Source organism: Megascapheus bottae, chromosome 1, assembly GCF_031878675.1.
Source record: "Megascapheus bottae isolate mThoBot1 chromosome 1, mThoBot2.hap1, whole genome shotgun sequence".
NCBI classification, from domain to species: domain Eukaryota; kingdom Metazoa; phylum Chordata; class Mammalia; order Rodentia; family Geomyidae; genus Megascapheus; species Megascapheus bottae.
In genome coordinates, this window is record NC_143509.1 from 53,086,068 (window position 1) to 53,113,082 (window position 27,015).

Here is a 27,015-nt window from a genome sequence, read left to right on the forward strand (position 1 = left end):
TCTGATCTCTCTTCTAGACAGTGTTATGTTCACTCATCAGCCCACCTGGGATGACTGTCAGCAGCTCCTCCGAATCCTGTTCACCACGGAGAAGAGGGAAAGGATCCAAGTGGAGGCCAGGAAACTGGTCCCTGGTGACGATGGGCAGCCCACTGTTAATCCAGATTTGATTAATGATACTTTTCCCTTAACTAGACCTCCCCAGGATAAATGGGACTACAACACGGCAGAAGGTAGGGGAAGGTTAAAGGTGTATCGCCAGACTCTTAATAGCGGGTCTCCGGGCTTCTGCTTGCAAGCCCACTAATTTGGCTAAGGTGTATTCAGTCTTTCAAGGTAAAGCAGAAACTCCCTCTGAGTATTTAGAGAGTAATGGAAGCCTTTAGACAGTTCACCCCAATGGGTCCTGAGGCCCCTGAGAATCAGACAGCTATCATCATGTCCTTTGTTAACCAGGCGACTCCGGATATTAAGAGGAAGCTACAGAAATTAGAGGACCTACAAGGAAAAAGTATCCAAGATTTACTCAGAGTTTTTAATAATAGGGATGCCCCAGAGGAGAAACAGCTGAGAGCAACAGAGAATGACTAAAGTACTGGCTGCCGTAGTTCAACAGGGAAGACCACCACAAAGAGGTTCACGTGGCCCACAACCTTCGAGGCCCCCAGGTCGAAATCTGAGCAAAGATCAACGTGCTTACTGCAAAGAGTTTGGTCACTGAGCTAGGGAATGCCCGAAAAAGAAAAAAAAACAGATCGGACCAGTGGCAACAAAAAACTTCCATGTTAGTCACTCATGACGCAGAGGACTAGGGGAGACAGGGTTTGGATCCCCTCCCCGAACCCAGGGTAACTCTGCAGCTGGAGGGGACTCCTGTAAAACACCCCGACTTGGCCCTCCCACAGTATGTCGATGATCTTCTAATAGCGGCACAGACTCTTGAGGGGTGCATCCAAGGGACGGAGGACCTCCTACAGACTTTAGGAAAGCTGGGCTACCAAGCCTCAGCTAAGAAATCACAGATCTGCAAGACTGAGGTAACCTATTTAGGGTACCTACTGAGAGGAGGGCAAAGGTGGCTAACTGCCGCCCAGAAAGACAGTGCTCCGCATCCCTAGAAACCCTCTCAAGATTCTCTTCCAGCCTCCAACTGCCCTTAACCCGGCCTCGATACTGCCCAATCCAGACCTGGAAGCCCCACTTCATGATTGTGCTGAGGTTTTGGCCCAAGTGCATGGAGTAAGAGAGGATTTGCAAGATAGGCCTCTGCCAGATGCAGACTGTCTGATTTACCCATGGAACTAGCTTTATGCACCAAGGCCAGAGGTACACGGGGGCTGCAGTAGTCTCAGAGACTGAAGTAATCTGGGCTGAGTCCCTGCCTGCAGGAACGTCAGCACAAAGAGCAGAACTGGTGGCTTTAACCCAAGCTCTTAAGACTGGGTAAGGATAAAAGACTGACAGTTCATACAGACAGTCAGTATGCCTTTGCCACCGCCCACATACATGGGGCAATATACAGAGAGAGGAGCCTCCTCACAGCAGAAGGAAAGACTGTAGATCTTTTGTCCAGGGGTAATCATCTGGCTGACCAGACTTACCCCGGAGGCGGCCTTATCTCCAACCCCAGCTCTAGCCATCCAGCTCCCAGACCCAGGACCCAGAGTCTTACCACCGATCCCAGGGTATACGGAGGAAGACTTGCAATGGATTGAGAAACTACCTATGGCACAGCTCCTCGATGGATGGTGGAGAGATTCCAGGAGTCACATAGTACTCCCAGAAAAATTAGGGACGAAGGTGCTACAAAAAATTCACCATAGAACTCATCTGGGAGCCAGAAAAATGCAAGACTTAATAAGACAAACCGGACTACGAATTACGGAGGCAGCCGCCAAAATGGATCAGATTATCTCAGGTTGCAGAGTATGTCAACTAAACAATGTAGGGAGAAATCAGCAAAATCCAGGGGCAAGGCAGCAAGGGAACAAGCAAGAGCCTATTGGGAGGTTTACTGAAGTAAAACCAGGGAAGTATGGATATAAGTATTTGCTAGTTTTTGTAGATACCTTCCCCACAAAAGGGGAAACTGCACAGATAGTGGCCAAGAAGATACTTGAGGATATCTTACCCAGGTATGGCTTTCCAGTAATGATAGGTTCGGACAATGGACCTGCATTTGTCTCGAAGGTAAGTAAGGGGTTGGCTTCCATACTTGGGGCAGATTGGAAATTACATTGTGCCTACAGACCACAAAGTTAAGGACAGGTAGAGAGAATGAATGGAACATTAAAAGAGACCCTAACTAAATTGACCATGGAGACTGGAGCAAACTGGGTAGCTCTTCTCCCCTATGCTCTGTTCAGGATTCGAAACGCTCCTTTTAAATTAGGACTTACCCCCTGTGAAATAATGTTTGGTAAACCTCCCCCTATAATACCCAATCTTAAAGAAAATCTTGTTAAAAAAGAAGAGGATGGTGATTTTGATCTTTTGTTTTCATTCCAAGCCCTGCAAAGGGCTCAGCAAGAAGTCTGGCCCAAGCTGAGGGACTTGTACAAAATGGAACCACCCTGGTGCCTCATGGCTATAGACTGGATGATTGGGTACTCGTGAAATGCCACCGGCAAGAAAATGTGATGCCACGGTGGAAAGGACCCTTTGAGGTCCTTGACAACACCCACCGCCCTCAAGGTAGACGGAGTAGCTTCTTTGATCCATTATACCCACGCCAAGCCAGTGTACCCGTTTCCAGACCTCATAGAACCCTCGGCCGAAACAACTTGGAAAAAATCGATCAAACCAAAGCAGCCCGCTAAAAATTAAGTTGCGTCGCCAAAACTAATAATAGTTCCTAGTGTAGGTGGGAGCAACAGGTATGGGCAATGTCTGGACAGGGACTCAGTGTGGGCAAATACTTACAGTTGTGCATTTTCACCTAATTGTGTTGAAACGAGAAAGGGAGCAAAGTGAAGGAATTTTTCCCCTTGGTTGACAATCCTGTTTTCTGCCTTAGCTGGACCCTTAGGCCCTTGTGTGATTATGGTATTAATGCAGAGATAGATCCAAGATTGGCTCTAAAAGTATCATGGGAAAGAGGGGAATGTTGTGCCAAGATTGTCTGTCCCATGTTCTGGGAATAACCCCCACCCCCCTTGCTCAGGGCCAATGTACTAGGAATCAAAAACACATATTCCCGGAACTAGCCCGGACTTGAATCCCAGGTGGAAACAGCCCAGTGCTCAGTGGTTTGACACCTGAGCTCTGACCAATCTTGAAGCGACCAGTGGTTCGAAGTTACCAAATACCAGTCAGGTGATTTTAACTATGGAATTCCCCTAAAACTTGTTTGTATAAAAGGTGTGTAAAATCTTTGTTTGGGGTCTCTTAGTGTTGCCGGCTACAGATACGTGGAGGTCTGAGTTCGAACACGTAATAAATGACCCTTGCTTCTTTGCTTTGACTTCGGCCTCTGGTGGTTCTTTCGGGGTCCTAGGAATTCAGGTACATCAAGCCACAGCACCAATTCCAGCTTTTCTATGTATATGATAACAAGGAATTGAACCCAGGTCTTTGTGCATACTAGGCAAGCCCTCTACCACTAGGCCAAACTCCCAGCCCCAGCCGTTACTTCTTGATGTTTTTACTAACCAAAGTCTGACTCTTCATGAAATTTCATTTTCTTTTTTTTTTTGTTGTTTTTTTTTTGCCAGTCCTGGGCTTGAGCTCAGGGCCTGAGCACTGTCCTTGGACTTTCTCAAGGCTAGAGCTCTACCATTTGAGCCTCAGCACCACTTCCAGCTTTTTTCTATGTATGTGGTACCGAGGAATCGAACCCAGGTCTTCATGCATGCTAGGCAAGCACTTTAACCACTAGGCCAAACTCCCGGTCCCTTCATTTTCAATTATTGAAAATAATTAAGGTTAAATTGAATGCACACATGAAATATTTCAAATGGACTATAGGACTTTACAAATGAAATTATTTCTAAAAATTTAATATTAAAATGAATCAATATTCATCAATATACTAATCAGTTAACTCAATATTAAAATAATATAATTTAAAACATCTTAAAATTACATATATGGACATAGATAAATGAATATACATTATAAATTCCCAAACCTTAATCTGATTTTGGTACTTGATATATTGTATATATATATATGTTTATTTGTATATTTGAAAATGGGCAGGTAAGGGAAAAACAAGATGAGTGGGAGGGGGTGGCGTGAGAGTGGGAGAAAAACATGGGAAAGAATAATGTTCAAGCAGTAATGTACCCACTACCTGCTGAATGTACCTGTAAGCTCTCTGTACATCACCCCAGCAATAAAATTTTTAAAAAACTACTGTGCTTTAGATGTAAGCATTTTTATAATTGTAATTACAAAATTAGGAGAACGTTAAAAAATTTACATATGTAAGAATTAGTGAAAATCACAAAAACCAACATGTCCAAGACACAGTTTACCATTATCCACTATTTGTATGTGAGCATTTTAAGACATTCCAGACATCTTGTGTGTATAGAACTTCAAAATTTTATCTATGACAGACATTTTTTTGTGGGTCATGGGACTTGAACTCAGCCTGGGTACTCTCCCTGAGCTTTTCAGCTCAAGGCTACCATCCTACCCTTGAGCCAAGCCCCACTTCCCATTTTGTAGAAGTTAATTGGAGATAAGAGTCTCAGATCCTTTTGTGCCTAGGCTGGCTTTGGACCTTGATCCTCAGACCTCAGCTTCTACAGTTGCTAGGATTATAGGCCTGAGCCACCGCGCCCAGCTTAACAGACATTTTTTAAAGCCACAGTGCTATTACCCATACCTAAAATAGTATCATGTAATACTATCAATATTCTCATTATACAAAAAATGTCATTTTAACAAGTCTGTTCCATTCATGATCTCATAAGACCCACTTCTTTCCCTGCATTTGACAGGTATTTTAAGCCTTATCTACTATCCTGAGTTCTGTTTCCCTTTTTCAATTCCACATTATTGGCTGAGAAGCCAAGGCATTTCTTTTGTACAAGGACCCCCATTTTAGATATAGTTGTTTCTTGGTAAGCACTTATTTTATTGTTTTTCATAATAATGAACAACTTTTTCCTTAATTATACTCACTCTCAAAGTTATTTCACTCAGAAACTAAACACAAGTGAAAACTTCTTCAATGTAATCTTTTTTACATTAAAATGTTACTAAATAAAGCACTGTATCAAAAATTCATTTAAAAATCAACAAAAAAGGTTTCATCAAAAAAAATGATATTTACTCTTTAAGCCATGTAAAGACAAAAGAATTTTGTAATATTTGTTATATTTAATAAGGCAGCTAGTTATATGCTTTCCTCTCTTCCTGCCACCTGCACACACGCACACACACACACACACACACACACACACACACACACACACAAACACTTCAGTCCTGTCATAAAAACACTGTTACTCAAAGAAAGTACTAAACTATTAACAGAGAGCCAATGGTAGTACCTACTTATTGACACTTACTGTGTGAAAATTTATCATTTCTTGAAGACTGTCAGAAAACTTGGTCAAACTTGTCTATAAGACAGAAAAAAAATTAACTCATTTAAAAGCCACACAAATGTTATTTTAGCAATTTTGATAGGCCAAGAAGTTATAATGTAAGCAGTAATATTTACTTCTAGGAACAATCTCACTTATTCACAGGCATGCTCTGCAGAGAGCTCAAGTCTATATGTGGAAAATAAAACCTAAAAAAGTGAAAGCAATATGTGCCATACCCATGGGAATGGCAGATTAAACAAAATTGTTTTGAGAATATAAATACTGTGCCTCTATAAGCATCTATCTACCAAATCATCATCAAAACGCATCCATGTCTTCATCATTAAGACTACACACATTCAGCGAAGGAGTCAAGCTAACCCGGGCTAGCAGGCTCACCAGAAACTAACAGTCCATAGGCACACAATTAGATCCAGTTCTCAACTGGATCACATTCTGTGTTTGTCTTAATAAGAAGCTATTGGTAACTTGGGCCTCCCAGCTCAGATCTCCCTTAGGCAGATGCTGGTTTGGCTCACTTAGCAGCTAGCAAATTTAGTAAAGTGGCCAAACAGAGAAGCTGGGTTAGTATTGATGCTAGATATACACATCGTAAATTAACCTTTACTATCATAGCAGACAGGCTTGTAGGACACAACAAGGGGTGATAACTTTTCTACTAGTAGTTTTAAATATCACTATTAGTTTATCTGTGATTTTAATAACACTTACCTCAACTACAGCATCATTACTAGAATACTGGGCTAGGTCTCGAATTCCATTCATGAACTGTTTATTTGCAACACAAAAGGCTTTTCCAGTATCAATCATGGCAATACAAAGCTTCACGAGCTGAAGAAAGAAAAAAAAAAGATTACGTCAGGTTAGAAATTATTTTTTTACTTAGTTGAACAAATGTTGGCAAAAATCACATGTGTTAACCTAGTTAAGTTATACTTCACGAGTAAGTCCAAAACAAATCAATAGAAAATTATTTTTTTTTTTCTTCAGTCCTGGGCTTGAGCTCAGGGCCTGAGCACTGTCCTTGGGTTTTCTCAAGGCTAGAGCTCTACCACTTGAGATACAGCACCACTTCTGGCTTTTTTCTATGTATGTGGAACCGAAGAATCAAACCCGGGTCTTCATGCATGGTAGGCAAGCACTCTACCACTAGGCCAAACTCCTGGCTCCAGAAAATTATTTTTGTGTTTGACTCATAAATTCATAGAAAAATTGCTCCAAAGAGGTGACCTTTTAGGACCCAGAGGCTGTATGATAATAACAAAAATATAATCATTTCATCAAATTAAGTTCAACCCCAGAAATTAAATCCCTAAAGATTCAAAGTATCCTAGAAGAAGGGTTGGGGATGTAGCTCAGAGGTAAGAGCACTTGACTAGGCTTGCAGCCCTGGGTCCAATCCCTAGACTACCAAAAACAAAATAACACAAAACAAAATGAAATGAAATGGGCAGGAATTTGGCCTAGTGGCAAAGTGCTTGCCTAACATGCACAAAGACCGGGGTTCGATTTCTCAGTACCACATACATAGGGAAAAAAGACAGAAGTGGTGCTGTAGCTCAAGTGAGAGAGCTCTAGCCTTGAGAAAACTCAAGGACAATGCGCAGGAGCCCGAGTTCAAGTCCCAGGAAGGCAAAAAAAAAAAAAAAGGGTAATTAAAAAAATTAAAGAGGCTGGGAGTTTGGCCTAGTGGTAGAGTGCCTGCCTAGCATGCACGAAAACCCAGGTTCGATTCCTCAGTACCACATACATAGAAAAAGGCTGGAAGTGGTGCTGTGGCTCAAGTGGCAGAGTGCTAGCCTTGAGAAAAGCCCAAGAACAGTGCTCAGGCCCTGAGCTCAAGCCCAGGACTGGCAAAAAAATAAATAAAATAAAAATAAAAATTAAAGAACAACTATGGTATATTAGAAGAAAGGTAAGTAAATGTACAGTGTGTTAGTCTTATTTTACTGCTTCAATATCATTCTATCAAAGCAGATGTCTGAATTTGATTAATCAACTTACTATTAGAAACAAATTTCTCTAAGGCCTATGGACTAATTGTGCAATGAAAGCAGTCTTTCTCTCTTACTTGCACGCTCTCGCTCTCTCGCTCTCTCTCGCTCTCTCTCTCTCTCTCTCACTCTCACTTTCCTCTTTCTATATACCTTATTTCCTTTCATTCCCTTTCCTTTTCTATATTTTTCATTCAGTCAGGGGTGGGGGCGAGGGGGGGGAGTCAGGATGGGGGACAGGGGACTCCTCTGGGATGAAGGAAAAATGAAATGGATTCTAGAGCCAGGGGAAAGGAGAAACATCTTGAGGACAACAAAAAGCCACAAAAGGAACGAGTATAATTTAAAACTGTAAATAGCAATTTCTTTGTACAACTCCTTAGAGATAAACACCCAAACACACACACGTAATAAAGAAGAACTGCTGCTTTAAAGCCTAGATTATACTCTATTTTCAAGGAGCTCCCATTCTAACCAGTAGACAGCAGATAAATGCCATAAAGAACCAAAACACCAAGTTCTGTGACAAAGCCATGTAGAGGAAACAAAGAAAAACCTGATAGAGGCAATGAAGACCATAGAAGGATGCCCAGAAAAGGTACTACAGGATACTGCTAAACTTTTAGGTGTTTTATGTTTGGTTTTTATTATTTATTTTACATTGCTAGAAACCAGGGCCTTACACGTGCTTGGCCACTACTCTGGCATGGAGCTACACTCCTAGACCAAGAGCTTTTAATATCAATGTGCAGTTATTTAGCATTTTCAAAAAAAAATCTGACCATGAAATCTCTTTACAGAATATTCTCATAGATCAATTGTATGCCTTTTCTTTTTTTCACTATTTTCCACATTTCCTTCATTGTCACTGTAGAAATAATAGGAAGCCAGGCACTGGTGGATAAACCTGTAATCCCAGGTACTTAGAAAGCTGAGATCTGAGGCTGGATAGTCAAAGCAATCCCAGTCAGATAAGTATCCAAGAGATACTAATTAACCACAAAATGGCAGAACTGGAACTGTGGCTCAAGTGGTAGAGTGCCAACCTAAAGAGGGAAAAAACTCAAGGACAGTACCTAGGCCCTAAATTCAAGCCTCAGTTCTGGTTGAAAGGGAGAAAGGGGGGGAGAGAGAGAGAGAGAGAGAGAGAGAGAGAGGGAGGGAGGGAGGGAGGGAGGGAGGGAGGGAGGGAGGGAGGGAGGGAGGGAGAGAGAGAGACAGACAGACAGACAGACAGACAGACAGACAGGAGAGACAGAGAGAGAGAAAGAGAGACAGGAGAGACAGAGAGAGAGAGGGGGGGAGGGAGGGAGACACAGACAGAGAGACAGGAGAGACAGAGAGAGAGAGAGAGAGAGAGACAGAGACAGAGAGAGAGAGAGACAGAGACGGAAGGAGGGAAGGAGGGAGGAAGGGAGGGAGGGAGGGAGGGAGGGAGGGAGGGAAGGAAGGAAGGAAGGAAGGAAGGAAGGAAGGAAGGAAGGAAGGAAGGAAGGAAGGAAGGAAGGAAGGGCAAAGGAAAAAAGGAGAGAGAGACATAGAGGTAGACACAGAGAGAGAGACAGAGAGAGAGGGAGGGAGGGATGGAGGGAAGGGAGGGAAAGGAAAAAAGGAGAGAGAAAGAGAGACAGAGAAAGAGAGAGACAGAGAAAGAGAGAGAGAGAAAGAAAGAGAAAGAGAGAGAGAGAAAGAAAGAGAAAAAGAGAGAGAGGGGGGGGAAGGAACAGGAGGGGAGGTTAGGGGAGGGGAGAGTGGCCTAGTGATAGAGTGCTTGCATAGCATGCAGGAAAACCTGGTTCAATTCCTCAATACCACACACAGATAAAAAGCCAGAAGTGGCACTGTGGCTCAAGTGGTAGAGCTCCAGTCTTGAGAAAAACCAAGGACAGTGCTCAGGCCCTGAGTTCAAGCCAGGACTGGCAAAAAAGAAAGAAAAAAGAAAAAACAAAGAGAGGGAGAGAGGGGAAAAAATGGTGGCAATGATGCATCTTTTTAAATGATCTAGTATTTACAAAATAAGATGCCTTATCAGTAAAACAAATTCATATGTAGTAAGTTCATATATAGTAACCAATGTGTAGGAAGAGGAAAAAAATTATATTTTTGTAAATCATGGGCTTGAACTTGGTGCCTGAGCAGTGTCCCAGTGATCTTTTACTCCAGGCTAAAGCTCTGCCACTTAAGCCACACTTCTACTTCCAGCTTTTGACTAATGAATTACAAATATGAGTCTCAAGGACTTTCCTGCTCAGCTGGCTTTGAACCATGATCCTCAGATCTTAACCTCCTGAGTAGCTAGGATTACAGGAGTGAATCACCAACGCCTGACTTGATTTTTTTTCTTTTGAAAAGTCCTAAAATAAGAATATTAGCCTTAGAAAAAGTATAGTAACTGCAGTTTGGTAGTGGATATAAGCAAGCTGATCAGGGGCCGGGAGTTTGGCCTCGTGGTTAAAGTGCTTGCCTAGCATGCATGAAGACCCGGGTTCAATTCCTCGGTACCACATACATAAAAAAAAAAAAAAAAAAAAAAAGCCAGAAGTGGTGCTGAGGCTCAAGTGGTAGAGCTCTAGCCTTGAGAAAGTCCAAGGACAGTGCTCGGGCCCTGAGCTCAAGCCCAGGATTGGTTAAAAAAAAAAAATAAGCAAGCTGATCAATGGAAGAGAACACACCATCAAGAAATAGATAAAAATACAAGTACTATTACAAAAGGTTGGAGAGTGCAGTGTTTATTATGACATTAGGAACATTAAATGGTGATCTGAAGGGGCATAGAAAATATCTGATTCTTGGGCTGGGATGTAGCTCAGTGGCAAAGCACTTGCCTAGCAAGAGCAACATACTGAATTTGATTCCCAGTAACAAAAATTGAAAATATGGATGGATGGAAGGAAGGAAGGAAGGAAGGAAGGAAGGAAGGAAGGAAGGGGGAGGGGGGAGGCCAGGAGCTGGTGACTCATGCCTGTAATCCTAACTACTCAGGAGGCTGAGATCTAAAGATCACAGTTCAAAGTCAGACCCGGCACAAAAAGAAGTCCAAAGAAAGTCCGTGAGACTTTTATCTCCAATTAGCAACCAGAAAACAGGAAGTGTGCTGTGGCTCAAGTGGTAGAACACTAACCTTGAGCTGAAAAGCTCAGGGAAGACAGCATCCAGACCCAGAGTTCAAGTCCCATGACTGACCCCCCCAAAAAAGAAAGAAAAGAAAAAGAAATGATTTGATTCTAAGTCCCAAGTACATGAAATATATATATATTTTATACATATATGAAATAAAGATTTATATATACAAATTGCAAAACTAACAAAACAGTACTTTTTCATAATCTCAAAATGAAAAAGATTTTCTGAAAATGGATGTGAAGCTCAAAAGGTACAGGATAATGAACTGATAGATTCAACTACATAAAAATAAAATATATTCCTGGGGCCCAATATCCCATGCCTTTAATTCTAGCAGCTTACTGAAGGATCTCAGTACCCAGCTAAAGAAAAAGTCTTTGTGAGTCCATCTCCAACTAACCATCAAAAGGCTAGACTGAAGGTACAACTCAAATGGTAGAGCTGTGAGGAAGAAAAAAAGACTGAAAACTTGAGGCCCTGAGTTCAAGTCCCAGTACTGGCACCAAAAAATAAATTAAAATAAAAGATTCCTATAGCAAAAACATCATAGTAGTCAAAATATAACTAACAATATGGGAAAAAATTACATAGCAACAAATAATGAGACTAATTTCCAAACCATGAGAAAAGCCACACAAATCATTGTAAACACCCAACCATCAACTCATCAACTACAAGTAATGAGTACAGGCATACACAGAAAATTTCCAAAGAAGGGATATAAAAGTGTGCCTTAGAACCTCATGAAGAGATATCCAACCTCATTTCTACTAAAATAAGTGAAAATTACTTTTAAAAAAGAGGAGCTAAAAAAAGTCTGAAAACATATTATGGAGATGGCAGGTATGGGGAAGCAGTATTATGACAACATTGGTGGGAATGCAAATTGGTAGAAGGCAATTTAGCAAGAAGTATCCAAATTTAAAACACACATAACCTTCTGTAACAGTAATATTTTAAAAAATATTATAGATACATTCAAACTTAAACATCATGACATATCTGCTGTTATTTATTGTAGCTACAATAAAATATTGGTCGCAACTTTAAATGTTCATTGCTCGACAGCTGGACAAATGGCTATAATAATAAAATTCACCCATAAAAACATGAGACAGGGTTAGGGCTATAGTCCAGCAGTAGGTATGCTTAGCAACTTAGTATATACTATGCCAAGTTGAATCCCCAGTGCCAAAAAAAGAAGGTAGGGGACAGTTGTATGATTAATAACAAATAATAACATCCAACATAAATGAGGAAAAAAGTCAATCTAAAATACTACTATTGTTTGCTTTTGTTTTTTAGTGAAAGAGTCATTGTACTGAAGAGCAGAATTAGAATTCTTAAGAACACTTAAGAAACAAATAGACTAAAAGGTAACTAATTTTCCCTGGACACACACTTTCTTTTCTTTTGAATTTTATCCCACATAGATGTTATTCAATATTCAACCAGTTTAAATAATTTTAAAATAATTCAGGGTTTCCATGAACAGGGTAGGAGAATGTTACCAAAATATATAGTGTTAAAAGAAAGGTTCTGGGCCGGGAACATGGCCTAGTGGTAGAGTGCTTGCCTAACATGCATGAAGGCCTGGGTTCGATTCCCTGGCATACACAGACAAAGCTGGAAGGGCAGAGTACGAGCCTTGAGCAAAAAGTGTCCAGGAACAGTGCTCAGGCCCTGAGTTTAAGCCCCAGGACTGGCCAAACAAAAAAAGAGAGTGAGAACAAGAGAGATAGATTTTCAGCTCAGTCTATTTAAGTTCAGATCCTGCTGCCATCTAAGTCAATGTGTGTGATCTTAGCCTCAGCAAACTTGAGTTCCTTGTTCTGTGCGACAAAATTGGCACTAACTATATTAGGTTCAGGAAAAGGTAAGATACCTCACATAAAGATCTTAATACAAACTGTTATAGGCACATTTTAATTACTCAGCAGAAATTTCTGCTATTTTCTCAGAGACATTTTCTAATTGCTATTCGCTTTTGTTAGATTTTACTAAGAAACAGATTTGGGCCTCTTTATCTAAGAGGTGATAATGAAAGAAGAGAGAAGACTGCAGCAAAATGTTGATGAAGTAGAAGGTTTGTATAGAAAAGAGATAATTTTATTACTTGAATGGGAGAAAAAAGATAACAGATTCTAAATTCTAGTTTGGAACAGAATTCAAGATATTCCCACCAACAGAAAAGGTCATCCTGCTAAGAATAAAGGACAAAGTAGCACATTCTGAGAAAACTGTGAGTGACTGAAGAGCTTACTAAAAAGCAACACAAGAAGGACTTGATTGTGTTGTAGAAAACTTGTTTTGCATCAAGAATTTCAGGACTCTGTACTCTACCAATGAGTTTCAACAAACAGTTGTATGACTTTAGAGTTGTAGAGCAGAGGTATAGGATAGATGCTTGAGGCTGAATTCTGACTAGCAAGGAAGGAGACTCACTGAGTTCAGGAGTTCAATACCAGCCTAGACAACATAGCAAGACTGTGTCTCAAAATAAAATAGAACTTTAAAAATAAAATGTAAGAGGGTGATAGATCTTACAGAAAGGAAATGAAGGTCTCTAAACAGAAATTTTAATGTAGAATTAAAGGACTAATCCATAATGGACAAAGAAGATACACACCCAAATGCCCATCAGCTGATGACTAGATAAATAAATCTGTTATATCCATGAAAGAGCATATAATTCAGGCTTGATCAAGTGGCTGATATCTGTAATCCTAGTTTCTCAGGAGAACATTAGGAGGACTGAGCTTCAAAGCAAGCACAGGACAAATGTTAGCAAGATCCTATCTCAACCAACAAGCCAGGTATGGTAATGCACACTTGTCCGAGACTCAGGAGGATCAAGGTCTAAGGTCCGTCCTGAACAAAAAGTGAGACCTTGCCTGAAAAATAAAAACAGAGAGAGAGAAAGAGAGACAGGAGGGAGGGGAGAAGGCAAGGAAGGAGGAGAAGGGAGTGGGGGAAGGAGAGAAAGTATAGCTGAGAAGACACAAGGGCCTGAATTCAATACTGCACCCTCTAAAAAAAAAAAAAAAAAAGAAGAAGAAGAAGAAGCAGCAGCAGCAGCAGCAGCAGCAGCAGCAGCAGCAGCAGCAGCAGCAGCAGCATGTAATTCACTCCATAAAAACAAAGAATCGATACATGTTACAACATATGCTTCCAGACTAGGAAACAAACAAGGGCACTCCCAGAATTCAAGAGGCCTAGGAAAATCAATGGAGACAAAGTAAATTTAGTTGTCAGAGGACAGAAGGGCAGGAAAATTGGGAGTGACTGCTAACAGGTATGGGTTTTGGAGGAGGTAATGAAATATTTTGGAATTATATTGGTGAATGCTATACTACAGTGTCAATATACTAAAATTGACTTTTAAATGGTAGCTTTTATGTTAAGTGAATTTTTTTCTAAATAAAAATACCCCTCCCCCCAAAAGTATAAGGAAGTGAATTTTTAAATGATCTAAGATATTACAAGTAAACAGGTTGAAGAAGCAGAGGTCTAGGTAAGCTTGAAGAACAGCTGCAACAGTGAGGCTGAGAACTGGAAAAACTGGAGGCACAAGTGAGAAAGCAGGGTATCAGCATTCCAGATCTCACAGCTTATACAGGCACAGAATTTGGCACCAAAAAACAGGATTAACAGAGAGTCACAGTAGTTAGGGGGAAATGGTGAGAAGCATAAGCACGTGTGCGCGTGCGCACATACACACACACACACACACACACACACACACACACACACACACTTATTGTAGGTGCTCCAAGGACTGACTTAAGGATGCATACAGAAACACAAAGACAGCTAAGAATGGTAGTATGTGTCTATAATGCCAGCATTTAAGAGGTTAAAGGAGCAAATGGAAAGTTCTAGGCTAGTCTGGGCTACTTAGCACAAAGAAAGAAGGGGGGCGGAAGGAAGGGAAGGAGGGAGGGAGAGAGGGAGGGAGGTGGAGAGGAAGAGAGAAGGAGCAGGAGAGAGGGAGAGGGGAGGGGAGGAGGGAGGGAGGGGAAGGGGAAAGAAAGGGAAGGAGACAGAGCGGAGAGGGAAGGGGGGAGGGAGGATAAAAGATTAGCCTTTGCCTATTAGAATGTAGTGGTGAGATTATAACCAAGTAATATAAACCTACAAAGAGAAATTTTTCTACCTAAGAATAAATATCAAGTTACTCAAAATATCCACTAGTTGCATTAATTCATTCATTTCACATTTTACTATAGCACAGATGACAGGAATGCAAACAACTTATTTTCTAACTATCTTTCAATAAATAACATACTTTTTCACATGGAAACTGGAGATAAATGGAAACTGGAGATAACATGAACTTTGCAACAACACTATCCCAACACAGGACTTTGTGCCAAGTAAGTACATACCAAATGAGGATTTTGTGTGTGTGTATTTATTCTTTTAAAGACAGACTTTGGGGCTGTGAGTGTGGCCTAGTGGTAGAGGGTTCGCCTAGCATGCACAAAGCCCTAGGTTCCATTCCTCAGTACCACATACACAGAAAAGGCTGGAAGTGGTACTGTAGCTCAAGTGGCAGATTGCGAGCCTTCAGCAAAAGGTGTACAAGGGCAGTGCCCAGATCCTGAGTTCAAGCCCTAGGATTGGCTGATGATGATGATGATGATGGAGATGACAAAAGAGTTTTTTTCAAGGAGCTTACAGTCTGTTGAAGAAACGTCACAATCATCAATGTTTATTAAGAATTCACTGCAAGTTAAGAACCAGGTTAAGCACTTTATATACATCAGGCCACCTCATAACAAACCAAAATAAGCATATACTCATGTTTCTTCCTTTAGAAGATAAAGAAACTGAAGCACAACAAGGGCAAGAAGTTTGTCAATGCCACTTAGCTACTAATTGGCAAGGCCATGTTCAAGCTCAAAGCAGCTACAGCTTTTATGCTCTTAACTACTAGGCCATGCTACAAACTAAAAATTACAATAATATTATAATAGCTTAAGTAGAAGTACATTCAAGAAATAATGCAATATAAGAAAAAGAGCCAAAGTCTGGTAGCAACTGAGCTAAAATTCAAATGATATATATGTAAAGAAATAGGGAAAAAGTATACCAGTGAAAAGATACCAGAAAGTATATGGCAACTATGACACATTATGATATTGTCTATTCTAGGACACTCTGCAGAAGGGACAAGTAATTAGGCCCAATAAGCAATGTCACTCAGAAAGCATTACTCACTAGAAAAAAATTTAACTACTAGTAACATACATTATAAGCAAAGTGAATATGCGCTAAGTCATCAAGCTAGTATGGCCTGTCAGTGGTATAATTTACAATGATACTGTAGGTGTAGCATGCCCTGAACAGTTATGAAATCACTAAACTAATCTCGAGCAACCTTTCCTTCTCTATGCCATTCCCCCTCTAGTCCCTCAATGCCAGCACCTTCACTAATAACCACTTCTATGTTCCTCAGGCTTAATTCTCCATCTCAACACCCATAGTTCTAAAGTAAAAATGATTTTTTACAAAGATTGCCTCACAACATGTGATAGGTACATTTTATAAGGGATCAAGATCTTCAAGTACAGAAACATACAGCTAACTATGGAACTTCGGGGAAAGAAGAGAAAAGTAACTCCAGTTTAAAAACTGTCAAGTTTCTACCATGCCCTTGGGGTAAAAAAGCTCTAAAACAAGCTTAAGACTTCTTAGTACCAATGATATTTCAATAATTTCTGCTGTATCTGTGGATTTTTTTTTTGATGTTAACATCTTCTGAATCAAAATCTGTTTTCAACAGATAAGACCTCAGGTGATTCCAACATAAAATTTGAACTGCCCTACTTTACATGTAGTATCTTTTACAATAATTATACAAATTATAATGCCCAAGCACCTCTTCATATGCAGATAAAATAATCTTCTGAAAAGAACTCCAAAAGATGAGGAAACAAAGGACCATTTTTTTAATTTGTCTTTTCAGATGACTCTGTATTCCCTTTTTTTTGGGGGGGGGATGGGGTCGGTCATGGGGCTTGAACTGGGCCTAGGCACTGTCCCTGAGCTCTTCAGCTCAAGCCACAGCACCTCCACTTCCAATTTTCTAGTGGTTAATTGGAGATAAGAGTCTCACGGACTTCAGTGCCTGGGCTGGCTTTGAGCAGCTAAGATTACAGGAGTGAGCCACCACGCCCAGCAACTCGATATTCTTTACTTCATATATGGTATATACATATGCACATCTTAGGGAAGGCGGGGGGGGGGAGGATACAAAATCAGTGAAAAGTGGATGAAAATGTGCAGCAGCAGAGATGCACCATCAAATGCGCTGGAGATTGATGAACGTGAACTAAGAAACTCATGGGTGGAAAGACATCCTAGGCTCATGGGTAGAGAGAACCAACATAGTGAAAATGGCCATACTGCCAAAATTGATATATACAAATTCAATGCAATCCTCATCAAAATCCCAGACATTCTTTACTAAAATAGAAGGTATAATCCAAAGGTTCATATGGAATAAGAAAAGACCTAGAATAGCCAAAACAATTCTAGGCAAAAAGAGCAATGTAGGTGATATTACAATACCACACTTCAAACTCTACAATAGAGCCATAATAACAAAAACAACATGGTATTGGCACAAAAATAGACCAGAAGATCAATGGAACAAAATAGAAGATCCAGAAATAGAACCACATACCTATAATCAACTTGTACTTGACAAAGGAGCCAAAGATATACAGTGGAACAAACACAGCCTATTCAATTATTGGTGCTGACAAAACTGGGCAGCCACATGCAGAAAACTAAAAATTGACCCTAGCCTTTCACCATGCACAAGCATTAACTCAAAATGGATCAAAGACCCCAATATCAGACCGGAAACCTTGAAACTGCTACATGATACAGTTGGAGATACACTGGAACTCATAAGCACAGGCAAAAACTTCCTGTACAGAATCCCAGGGTCACAACAGATTGGAGAAACTCAATAAATGGGACTACCTAAAAATAAAAAGCTTCTGCACAGATAAAAGCATAGCTACTAAAGTAGAAAGACAGCCAACCAACTGGGAAAAGATATCTACCAATAATATACCAACAAATGCTTAATATCCAGTATCTACAGGGAACTCAAGAAACTAACCCCCCCAAACCCAACAAAACAATCACTAAATGGGCAAGCGAACTAAAGAGAAACTTATCAAAAGAAGAGTTTAAAATGGCAGAAAAGCATATGAGAAAATGCTCATCACCCGTGATCATAAAGGAAATAAATAAAAACAATCCTAAGATACTACCTTACCCCAACAAAAATGGCCAAGATTCTGAACTCAGACAATGACAGATGCTGGCGGGGTTGTGGAGAAAAAGGAACCCTTCTGCACTGCTGGTGGGATTGTAAGCTAGTTCAGACACTCTGGAAAGCAGTGTAGAGGTTTCTTAAAAAACTAAAAATAGACCTTCCCTACGATCCTGCCAACCACTCCTGGGCATCTATCCTGAACATCATAACCCAAGATATGATAAGGACACCTGCTCAGCTGTGTTCATCTCTGCACTATTCACAATAGCTAAGCAATGGAAACAATCCAGATGCCCTACTGCAGATGAATGGATACAAAAAATGTGGTACATATACATAATGGAATTCTACATAGCCAACAGACAAGATAAAATAATGGCATTCACAGGGAAGTGGATGAATCTAGAGCAAATCATGTTGAGTGATACGTCCAGACCAAAGGAACAAAAGGCGCATGGTATCCTTAATATATGGCTATTAGATCCAAACAGTACAACAGTGATGACTCAATATTTGAGTACCCAGTGCTATGGACATGGTATTGGAAATACAAACACAACTACATAGTCTCAAAAATTTATGACTCTATAGAGTCATAATGTTCTCTTACATAAGATTAATATGTACCTATGACATATAAACCCTCAGCCTAATTTTAATTATGTTCTAAAATCTAAGTGCCAGTGATTATATAAATTCCCCATGTCATTTGAAATGATGTAAAAATCAATGTTAATAAACTCTTTAATAAAAAAGGAAAAAAATTATACAAATAGAAATCATTTTTTCTAAAAAGGTATTCCAAATATATGCCTATGGTTTATCTCTAGAAATTTAAGGAGATTTAGCTAACAATAGTTGAAGAGGAATGAATAAATATCAGAAACCATGCCTGTTCATTATCTGTCTGGTATGTGGCAGACTTCTTGACTAGATAGCCAAAAAAATACTGTCAACAACTAATATAGAAGCAAGATAATGTACATTTATCCTTATATAAAATATGGCTGCAGCAATTAGTAAGCATATCTGATTTTCTTAAAAATGGAATGAATGCCAGGTGCCAGTGGATCATGCCTCTAATCCCAGCTACTCAGGAAGATGCGATCTGAGGATCGTCATTCAAAGCTAGCCCAGGCACAAAAAGTCTGAGAGACTCCTATCTCCAATTAACCACAAAAAACCCAGTAGTGGTGCTGTGGTTCAAATGGTAGAGCACTAGCCTTGAGCTGACAAGCTCAGGGACAGCACCCAAGCCCAGAGTGCAAGACCCATGACCAACAAAAAAAAAATTAAAAGAGTATTTTAAACTTTTATATATGAACCAGATCATATATATAAATTTATAATAAATGATGACCAATGTTATGTGTAAAATCTAGTAAACATCAAAAAGGATAAATTCAACCCACAAGACACTTAATAAACCTTTAGGTCAGATGTGCTTACAAATTCTTGCTTTGGCACTTAAGATTCTAATTTTTAATAAATAAGCTACTCAGCATCTCTATCCTTAATTTTTTCACGTGTAAAACTGAATAGCATTTATCCTAATAGAGATGTAAATTAAAATGAACTACCTACAGTATGATTGAAGATACTAATCATTATTCATGGAAAACAAGAATTACTGTTTTAAAATTCTTTAAAAATTACCTTATCAAGCTTCAGTTCCAATTCTGCCACATCTCCTTCTACTTCTTCCAAAGCAGCCCTAGAAAAGTTAAATATAAGTAAATTTTCATCCATTTAAATGCATATTCTTGAATAATAACTTTAAATAAAGATATAGTTTTCAATTCTACTTTACATAAAGAATTTCATGAGGAAGAAATACTTCACAATCATGTAGTATATCAGACACAGAACTTTTGTTTGAGACAATGAGAAGTTTTATTAGGCTGATTTAATAAAAGCATTAACCTTATTCAAATTAACAACAGTAATTAAAACTTTTGCGTAGTTTGTAGTGCTGTTCTAAGGCTTGAACTCAATGCCTGAACACAATCCTTGAGCTTTCTTGCTCAAGGCTAGCTCTCTACCACTTAAGCCACAGCTCCTCTTCAGGCTTTTTTGATAGTAATTTGTAGGTAAGAGTCTCATGGACTTTCCTGCCTGCACGTGTTTCAAACCACAATCCTTAGACCTCAGCCTCTGAGTAGTTAGGATTCATAGGAGGGAGCCACTAGCTCCTAGCTTCTGTATGTATTTTTAGATGATTAAAAGTTTGTAAACAAATGCTAAATTCACATCCAGAAAGCTATTAATCAAGTAATATCACCCAAAATTCCACGTTAACAAAAATCTAAATAGAAAATATTAAAAGTTGAAATCAGATTCCTAGCCAAGAAAGCCTAAGTGCCCAACAACTACATTACAGACAACCAAAGAAACTTAGAGATAACTCAGAAAAATAAAAACAAGAGGTTTTTACTAAGAAGTAACTAAAAATTAACTTAATCTGATAGTGGGGAGAAATGAGCCTCCCACAAACTATTCCAAATCCTGAGTAAGACAGTCTCAGGCAGTGAAACAAAGCAAAAAACACTAAGACTCAAGCTATTTCCAGAGCTACCTATTTCACTCCTGTCAATTTCGAATAATCTAACAGCTGTGGCTCTACTTCTAAATCTGGTGACATTTATCTTTTAAAGCTTTTAAATCTCCATAACTAAAAAGCAAACTGAACATGTTCAGTGAGACAAGTCAAGACCTAAGGAACAAAAGGCGCATGGTATCCTTAATATGTGGCTATTAAATCCAAAGAGTATAAGAGCGAGGACTCAATATCCGCATACCCAAAGCTATGGACATGGTAATGGAAATATAAACATAACTATATAGACATAAAAACCTATGACTCTATAGACATAATGTTTTATTTCATAAATTAATGTTTCTATGACATACAAACTCTTAGTCTAATTCTGATTAAGTTCTAAATACTGAATCCCAGTGATTGTATATAGAGATTCCCTTCTTGAACACTTGTTTGTTAAACCCGTCATTTAAAATATGATGTAAAAATCAATGTTAATAAAGTCCTAAAAAAAAAAACCTAGATACATAAGGCCATATGGGATGAGGCTAAATGAAAGGACCTCCAAGATATAGAAACAAGAGCCATTGTATGTGAATTAATGCACCTTCTATCTGGCAAATATCATGTAACCCTTTTACTAATTACAATAAAAAAAAATAAAAAAAAAGAGCCATGTAAGGTGTGACTATTGTTCTTAATGTACTATGTTATTTCTCATCTTACCTTGTTATCTGATATATTGTATATATGTTTATTTGTTTATTTGAAATAAGATAGCAAAGGGGGAAAACAAGATGAGGGGTGAGGGTGGGGAGGGAAATGGGGACAAAAACATGAGTAGGGGTAGCAATGATTGTTAAGAAATGTACCTTCTGTCTGGCAAATATAATGTAACCCTTCTATTAATTACAATAAAAATTTAAAAATAAAATAGCAAACTATAAATTATTCAGTGAAGAACTGCCCCAACATATGGTAAGAAACAACGAATAGCATAAATCTTCATCACAGGAGAAACACTGCCTTGACCAACAATTGGCTATTGTCTTCAGCAGTGTTTTTCAAAATACATACAATTCCTTTATCCAGAAAAGCTTTTCCTTTTACTTTAATTACCACACCTTCACCTACAAACCATTTCAACTTACTCCATATGAAAACAAAAATGTCCCCTAGACCATTCACTGTACTTGACTATAACCCTGAATATCCTACAAAAGAATAATGTAAATAAATCTACATTCATCTTACATAAGAAAACAAGTTTTGGGGCAATAGCTGGTTGACTGGTTGTCCTGGGAACTGAACTCAGGGGTTTGTTCTTCTTAAGCAGGTACTCTACCACTTGAACTAATGTTCCAAGCTCCTTTTTGCATTAATTTTTGAGGTAGGGTCTTGTTTGATGCAAGGGTACATATGGGAAGACAGGTACTTCTCTGTGCCCAGCCATTCTACTTCCCATGTACTTAACAAGCATGCAGTTCCATGTCCAACAGTTGGGTAAGATGCAGTCTCACAAACTATCATGCGTAGGTAATAAACCAACAAGCTCAATCGCCTTATCTCTACTTCCCAAGAAGCTAGGCCCTACAGGCTTGAGCCACTGTACCCAGCCAAGGATATTTTAAAATATGGTTGAAGTGCACATGTATAATCTCAGCCCTAGAGCAGTTGAGGCAGAAGCATAGCCTGAATCCTGGAATTCAATACTAGTATAGAAATATATACATGACAGATTACATGGGGGAAGTAAGTCACAGAATGATGTACAGTGTGTGAGCCTAACCTTATGAAAAGAAAAACTGTTGAAGTATACATAGGAACATATTTAAACACATATGCTACCACTGTGTTAACTACAACTCTGAAGAATAGGTATTGGAAAGGAGAAAATATACATAAGGAGTCACTTTATTATTAAATTCATTATGCTTCTGCACTGTTTTACTATGTTCAACAACTGCATTTCAAGTAATTTTAAAGTTAATAAAGAAAATTAGTTCTGATATCACCACCTCAAGAAGTTACTCACCTTGGGGCTAGGAGCATGGCCTAGTGATAGAGTGTTTGCCTAGCAGGAATGAAGCCCCAGGTTCAATTCCTTCACACCACATAGAATAAAGCCAGAAGTTGTTCTGTGGCTCAAGTGGTAGAGCATTAGCCATGAGATAGCTCAAGGACAGTGCTCAGGCCCGGTCAAGAGGCTCACCTTGGAACCTCCCTCTCTCCCTCTCTCCTGAGTGACCCCTAAAGCACCTGGTTCATGTTGCTACCATTGTTCCCTTGTCTCACGAGGCTGAGCAGCCCCAGAGTAATGCACATTTACAATTTAATCTTTATCTTGATTCAATTTTCCACTTTCCTTTTTTTTTTTTTTTTTTGCCAGTCCTGGAACTTAAACTCAGGGACTAGACACTGTCCTTGAGCACTTTTGCTCAAGGCTACTTTTCTGACCACTTGAGACACAGAACCACTGCTGGTTTTTCTGTATTTGTGGTACTGAGGAATCAAACCCAGGGCTTCATGCATTCTAGGCAAATACTCTACCTCTAGACCATACTGCCGGCCCACCAATTTTCAAATTTTTTGTTCAGATGAACAGATTAAAATTTGATGTAATTTTTGGTTTCTACTAAACTTATAGGTTGTGTGTGTGTGTCTGTCTGTCTGTCTGTCTGTGTACTGTTTCTGAGCTCTTCAGCTCAAAGCTAGTGCTCTACCACTTTGAACCACAGCGTCACTTCCTAACTTATTATAGTTTGATAGAAATTTCATGTAATCATCAACCTTACTTCATCCTTCATGTCTACAAATTTACTTTTGTGAAACAAAATTTTAAAGAAAGGTATAAGTTTATGTACAAGACAAATAACTGTTTTTTACCTGTCCACTTTAAAACAGTCTTTTTTTATTCAAAGTAACATCTAGCCTTTAAGGGCCTTTATTTCAACATTCCACTTTTCTGTTCAAAAATAAAATTCTGCTGAGTATAAGAGGTGACTATAAACCTAACCAGTGTAGGAAAAAAATGTCTAAGAAACTCTATCTCCAATTGAACAATTAGAAAGCCAGGTAAAGGAATGGCCTAAATAGTACAATACCAGGGACTGGGAGTCTGGCCTAGTGGCAGAGTGCTTGCCTAGCATGCATGAAGACCAGGGTTCAATTCCTTGGTACCACATACATAGAAAAAGCCAGAAGTGGTGCTGTTGCTCAAGTGGTAGAGCTCTAGCCTTGAGAAAGCCCAAGGACAGTGCCCAGGCCCTGTGTTCAAACCCCAGGATTGGCAAAAAAGAAAAGAAATTGTAGAATAGCAGCCACAATACTGACACAACAATAAAAACATTATAATAATAGATATTTACAAAACTAAAATTCTGTTATTCATAAATGCTATATATGAAAAATTTATAGCAACAGATTAGGCAGCTATTGTCTAAGGCAGCCAGAAGCCTAGTTTACTGCGACTATTTCTTAGTGTAAATACAGGGTCGAATATTAAAAAAGCATGGTCTCAGGCTGGGAATGTGGCTTAAGAGGTAGAATGCCTGCTTTAGCATACATGAAGCCATGGATATGATTCCTCAGTACCACATAAACAGCAAAAGCCAGAAGTGGTGCTGTGTCTCAAGTGGTAGAATGCTAGCCTTGAAGCAAAAGAATCTCAAGGACAGTGCCCAGACCCTGAGTTCAAGCCCCAGAACAGGCCAAAAAAAAAGCATTGTCTCAGTTCAAATTTTGTTCCACCATTCCCTTCTCTAGTCCAATGTTGTCTTACTGAAACATTTTCATCTGTAAAATGAGTTTTTAAAAAAAAACCATTTAAAGGAGCTATAAAAGCCAATGCTGGTGGATTGCCTTGGAGACCCAGCTATTAAAGCTGAAAGAAAATATATAATTAAACAGTAAAGTAAAATTTTTAAAAGGAGGATGGTAAATATTAGGATGAGAGAGTATGGGAGGGAGGAAGGAATGGAATGGGAAAAAAGATAACAGCAAAATCATAAGGGCTGGCAACTTATAGCCCCATAGGCAAGTTTGGTCTATAAGCCCGCTCAAATAGCTATGAACTAAAAATGGTTTTCATATTTAAATGGTTTGGGGGAAAAAAAATCCAAGAAAAAACATTTTAAAATTATATGAAATCCAAGTCTCAGTGTCAGTAAAGTTTTATAAAAACACATGCAAGCTTATTAATTTCCATCCTGCCTATGACAGCTTTCACACTTTAATAAAAGTTGATTAAGATAGACCATGAGGGGCTGGGAGCATACATAGCCTAGTGGTACACTGCTTTCGTAGTGTACACGAAGCTCTGGATTCAATTCCTTGGTATCACATATATAGAAAAAGTCCAAAGTGGTGCAGTGGCTCAAGTAACAGAGTGCTAGTTTGACCAAAAAGTGTCCAAGGGGAAGTGGGGCTGTGGCACCAGGGGTAGAGTGGGTAGCCTTAAGCTGAAGAGCTCAGGGAAAGTGCTCAGGCCCAGAGTTCAAGCCCCATGACCAATCAAAAAAAAAAAAGTGTCCAAGGAGCCAGGTGTGGTGGCTCACACCTGTAATCCTAGCTGAAGAGGCTGAGATCTGAGGATCAAGGTTCAAAGCCAGCCTGGGCACTAAAGACTGAGACTTATCTCCAATTAACCACTAGAAAATGGGAAGTGGTGCTGTGGCTCCAGGGGTAGAACGGTAGCCTTGAGCTAAAGAGCTCAGAGAGAGAACCCAGGCCCACACACGAGACACACAACACACACACACACAACACACACACACACACACAAACACACACACGAGAGAGAGAGAGAGAGAGAGAGAGAGAGAGAGAGAGAGAGAGAGAGAGAGAGAGAGAGAGAGAGAGAGAGAGAGGAGAGAGAGAGAGAGGAGAGAGAGGAGAGAGAGAGAGAGAGAGAGAGAGAGAGAGAGAGAGAGAGAGAGAGAGAGAGAGAGAGAGAGAGAGAAAGAGAGAAAGAGAGAAAGAGAGAGAGAGAGAGAATGTATCTCACACACACACAGAGGGGGGGAATAGATTTTCAAGTTAACATGTGAATTCCATGGGGTGCTGTATGTTTGGGTTTTTTTGAGTACATGTGATAGTATGGGGACTTGAACACTGGGCACCATGTCTGGGGCTCTACTACTTGAGCCACACCTCCTCTCCAGTTCTGGCTCTTTGTTGGTTGACTGAAGAGAGGTCTCAGACTAGTTCACCATTGGTTTGAATTCAGATCTCAGTCCTCAGATCTCAGCCTCCAGTGGAGCTAGGATTCTATGAACTATCCAGTGCCTGGCTTGAATTTCTAATTTTATTTAATAGATTCTTTAAAATTGCCTATCTATTGAATAGCCATTTAGATCCTCAGAACTGCCAGTATTCATCCATCAAGAAAACTACCATCCCTAATCAATTCTCTCATTTAGCTAAACAACCTTCAACTTGGGCCATTCTGGACTATTCTTCCAAAGAAAGAAAAATAGCTAAATAAGTCCATTGTGAATCACATAAAAAAAAAAGGACAAAAAAGGATAAAATCTCCACACATCATGTCCTTAACGTAATGTACTATGTTATCTCTCATCTCTTTTGCTGTCCCTTGGTTATCTCATATTGTTACAGTATTTCACTTTGTTATCTGATATATTGGATATATACGTATTTGGTTATTTGAAACTGAATAGGGAAGGGGGGAAAACAAGATGAGGGGTGGGGGGGGAGGGAAATGGGGACCAAGACATGAGAAAGGGTATCAATGTATGTGAAGTAATGTACCTTCTATCTGGCGAATATAATGTAACCCTTCTATTAATTACAATAAAAAAATATGAAAAAAAGAATTTAACTGTAATACAAATGATAATAAAATTACAACTTTGAATGAAAAAATATTTCCACACATCAATAGCTTGTTCCCTTTGAACTTTTGCCAAAATACATACATCAGAAAGCCACTTTTAAAAAGAAATTTCCTAAAATTATACATTATAAAAATCCTCAAAAGATTTTGCATTAAAAAGCTTCATTTTTGTCTCCTAAAGTCTCTCCTATACAGATGGTAAAGGGCAAAGAATATGCATATAGATTTTTTTTAAGTACTGGGGTTTTTTAATCTGTTTGCTAAGCTAGACAGTTTAGAGGGAGGAAACAAAAATTAGATTCTCCATCTCCATACTTGGATCTCCTGAGCATGCTTCATTTGTTCTACTTTGTAAATTGTTAACATTAGTCTGCCATTCCCCAAATAGAAAATGATTTTTAAAGAGGGTGGTTGTGGGCAGCTAAAATCATAGCTGTTTTTTCCCTTGAGTGCTCCCCTGTCAATTCAGAGCATCCAAAGCAAAATGATGAGAGTGAAAATGGTAACAGTTGATTATGCCACCAAATCATATCGCAAGGTTGTGACATAAACACTCAAATATCAATGATCTTATAAATCCTAGACGACAAATTTTTAAAGATTAAATTCTTAGAGAGAAACTATGAAACAAAAGAATAGTTATA

At 39.3% G+C, this 27,015-nt stretch overlaps 1 protein-coding gene across 8 annotated transcripts in view; it reads right to left on the reverse strand.

The window, feature by feature from the left end:
* Positions 1-27,015, reverse strand: part of Acap2 (ArfGAP with coiled-coil, ankyrin repeat and PH domains 2) — a 131,163-nt gene that overhangs the window by 82,082 nt on the left and 22,066 nt on the right. For all 8 annotated transcript variants that reach the window (XM_090344105.1, XM_090344101.1, XM_090344110.1 and 5 more), the window contains exons 2-4: positions 19,635-19,692; positions 6,276-6,395; positions 5,523-5,576 (exon numbers count right to left, since the gene is read on the reverse strand). In XM_090344105.1, coding sequence (XP_090200231.1) covers positions 5,523-5,576; positions 6,276-6,395; positions 19,635-19,692 — 232 coding nt within the window. The remainder of the gene's footprint in view (positions 1-5,522; positions 5,577-6,275; positions 6,396-19,634; positions 19,693-27,015) is intronic.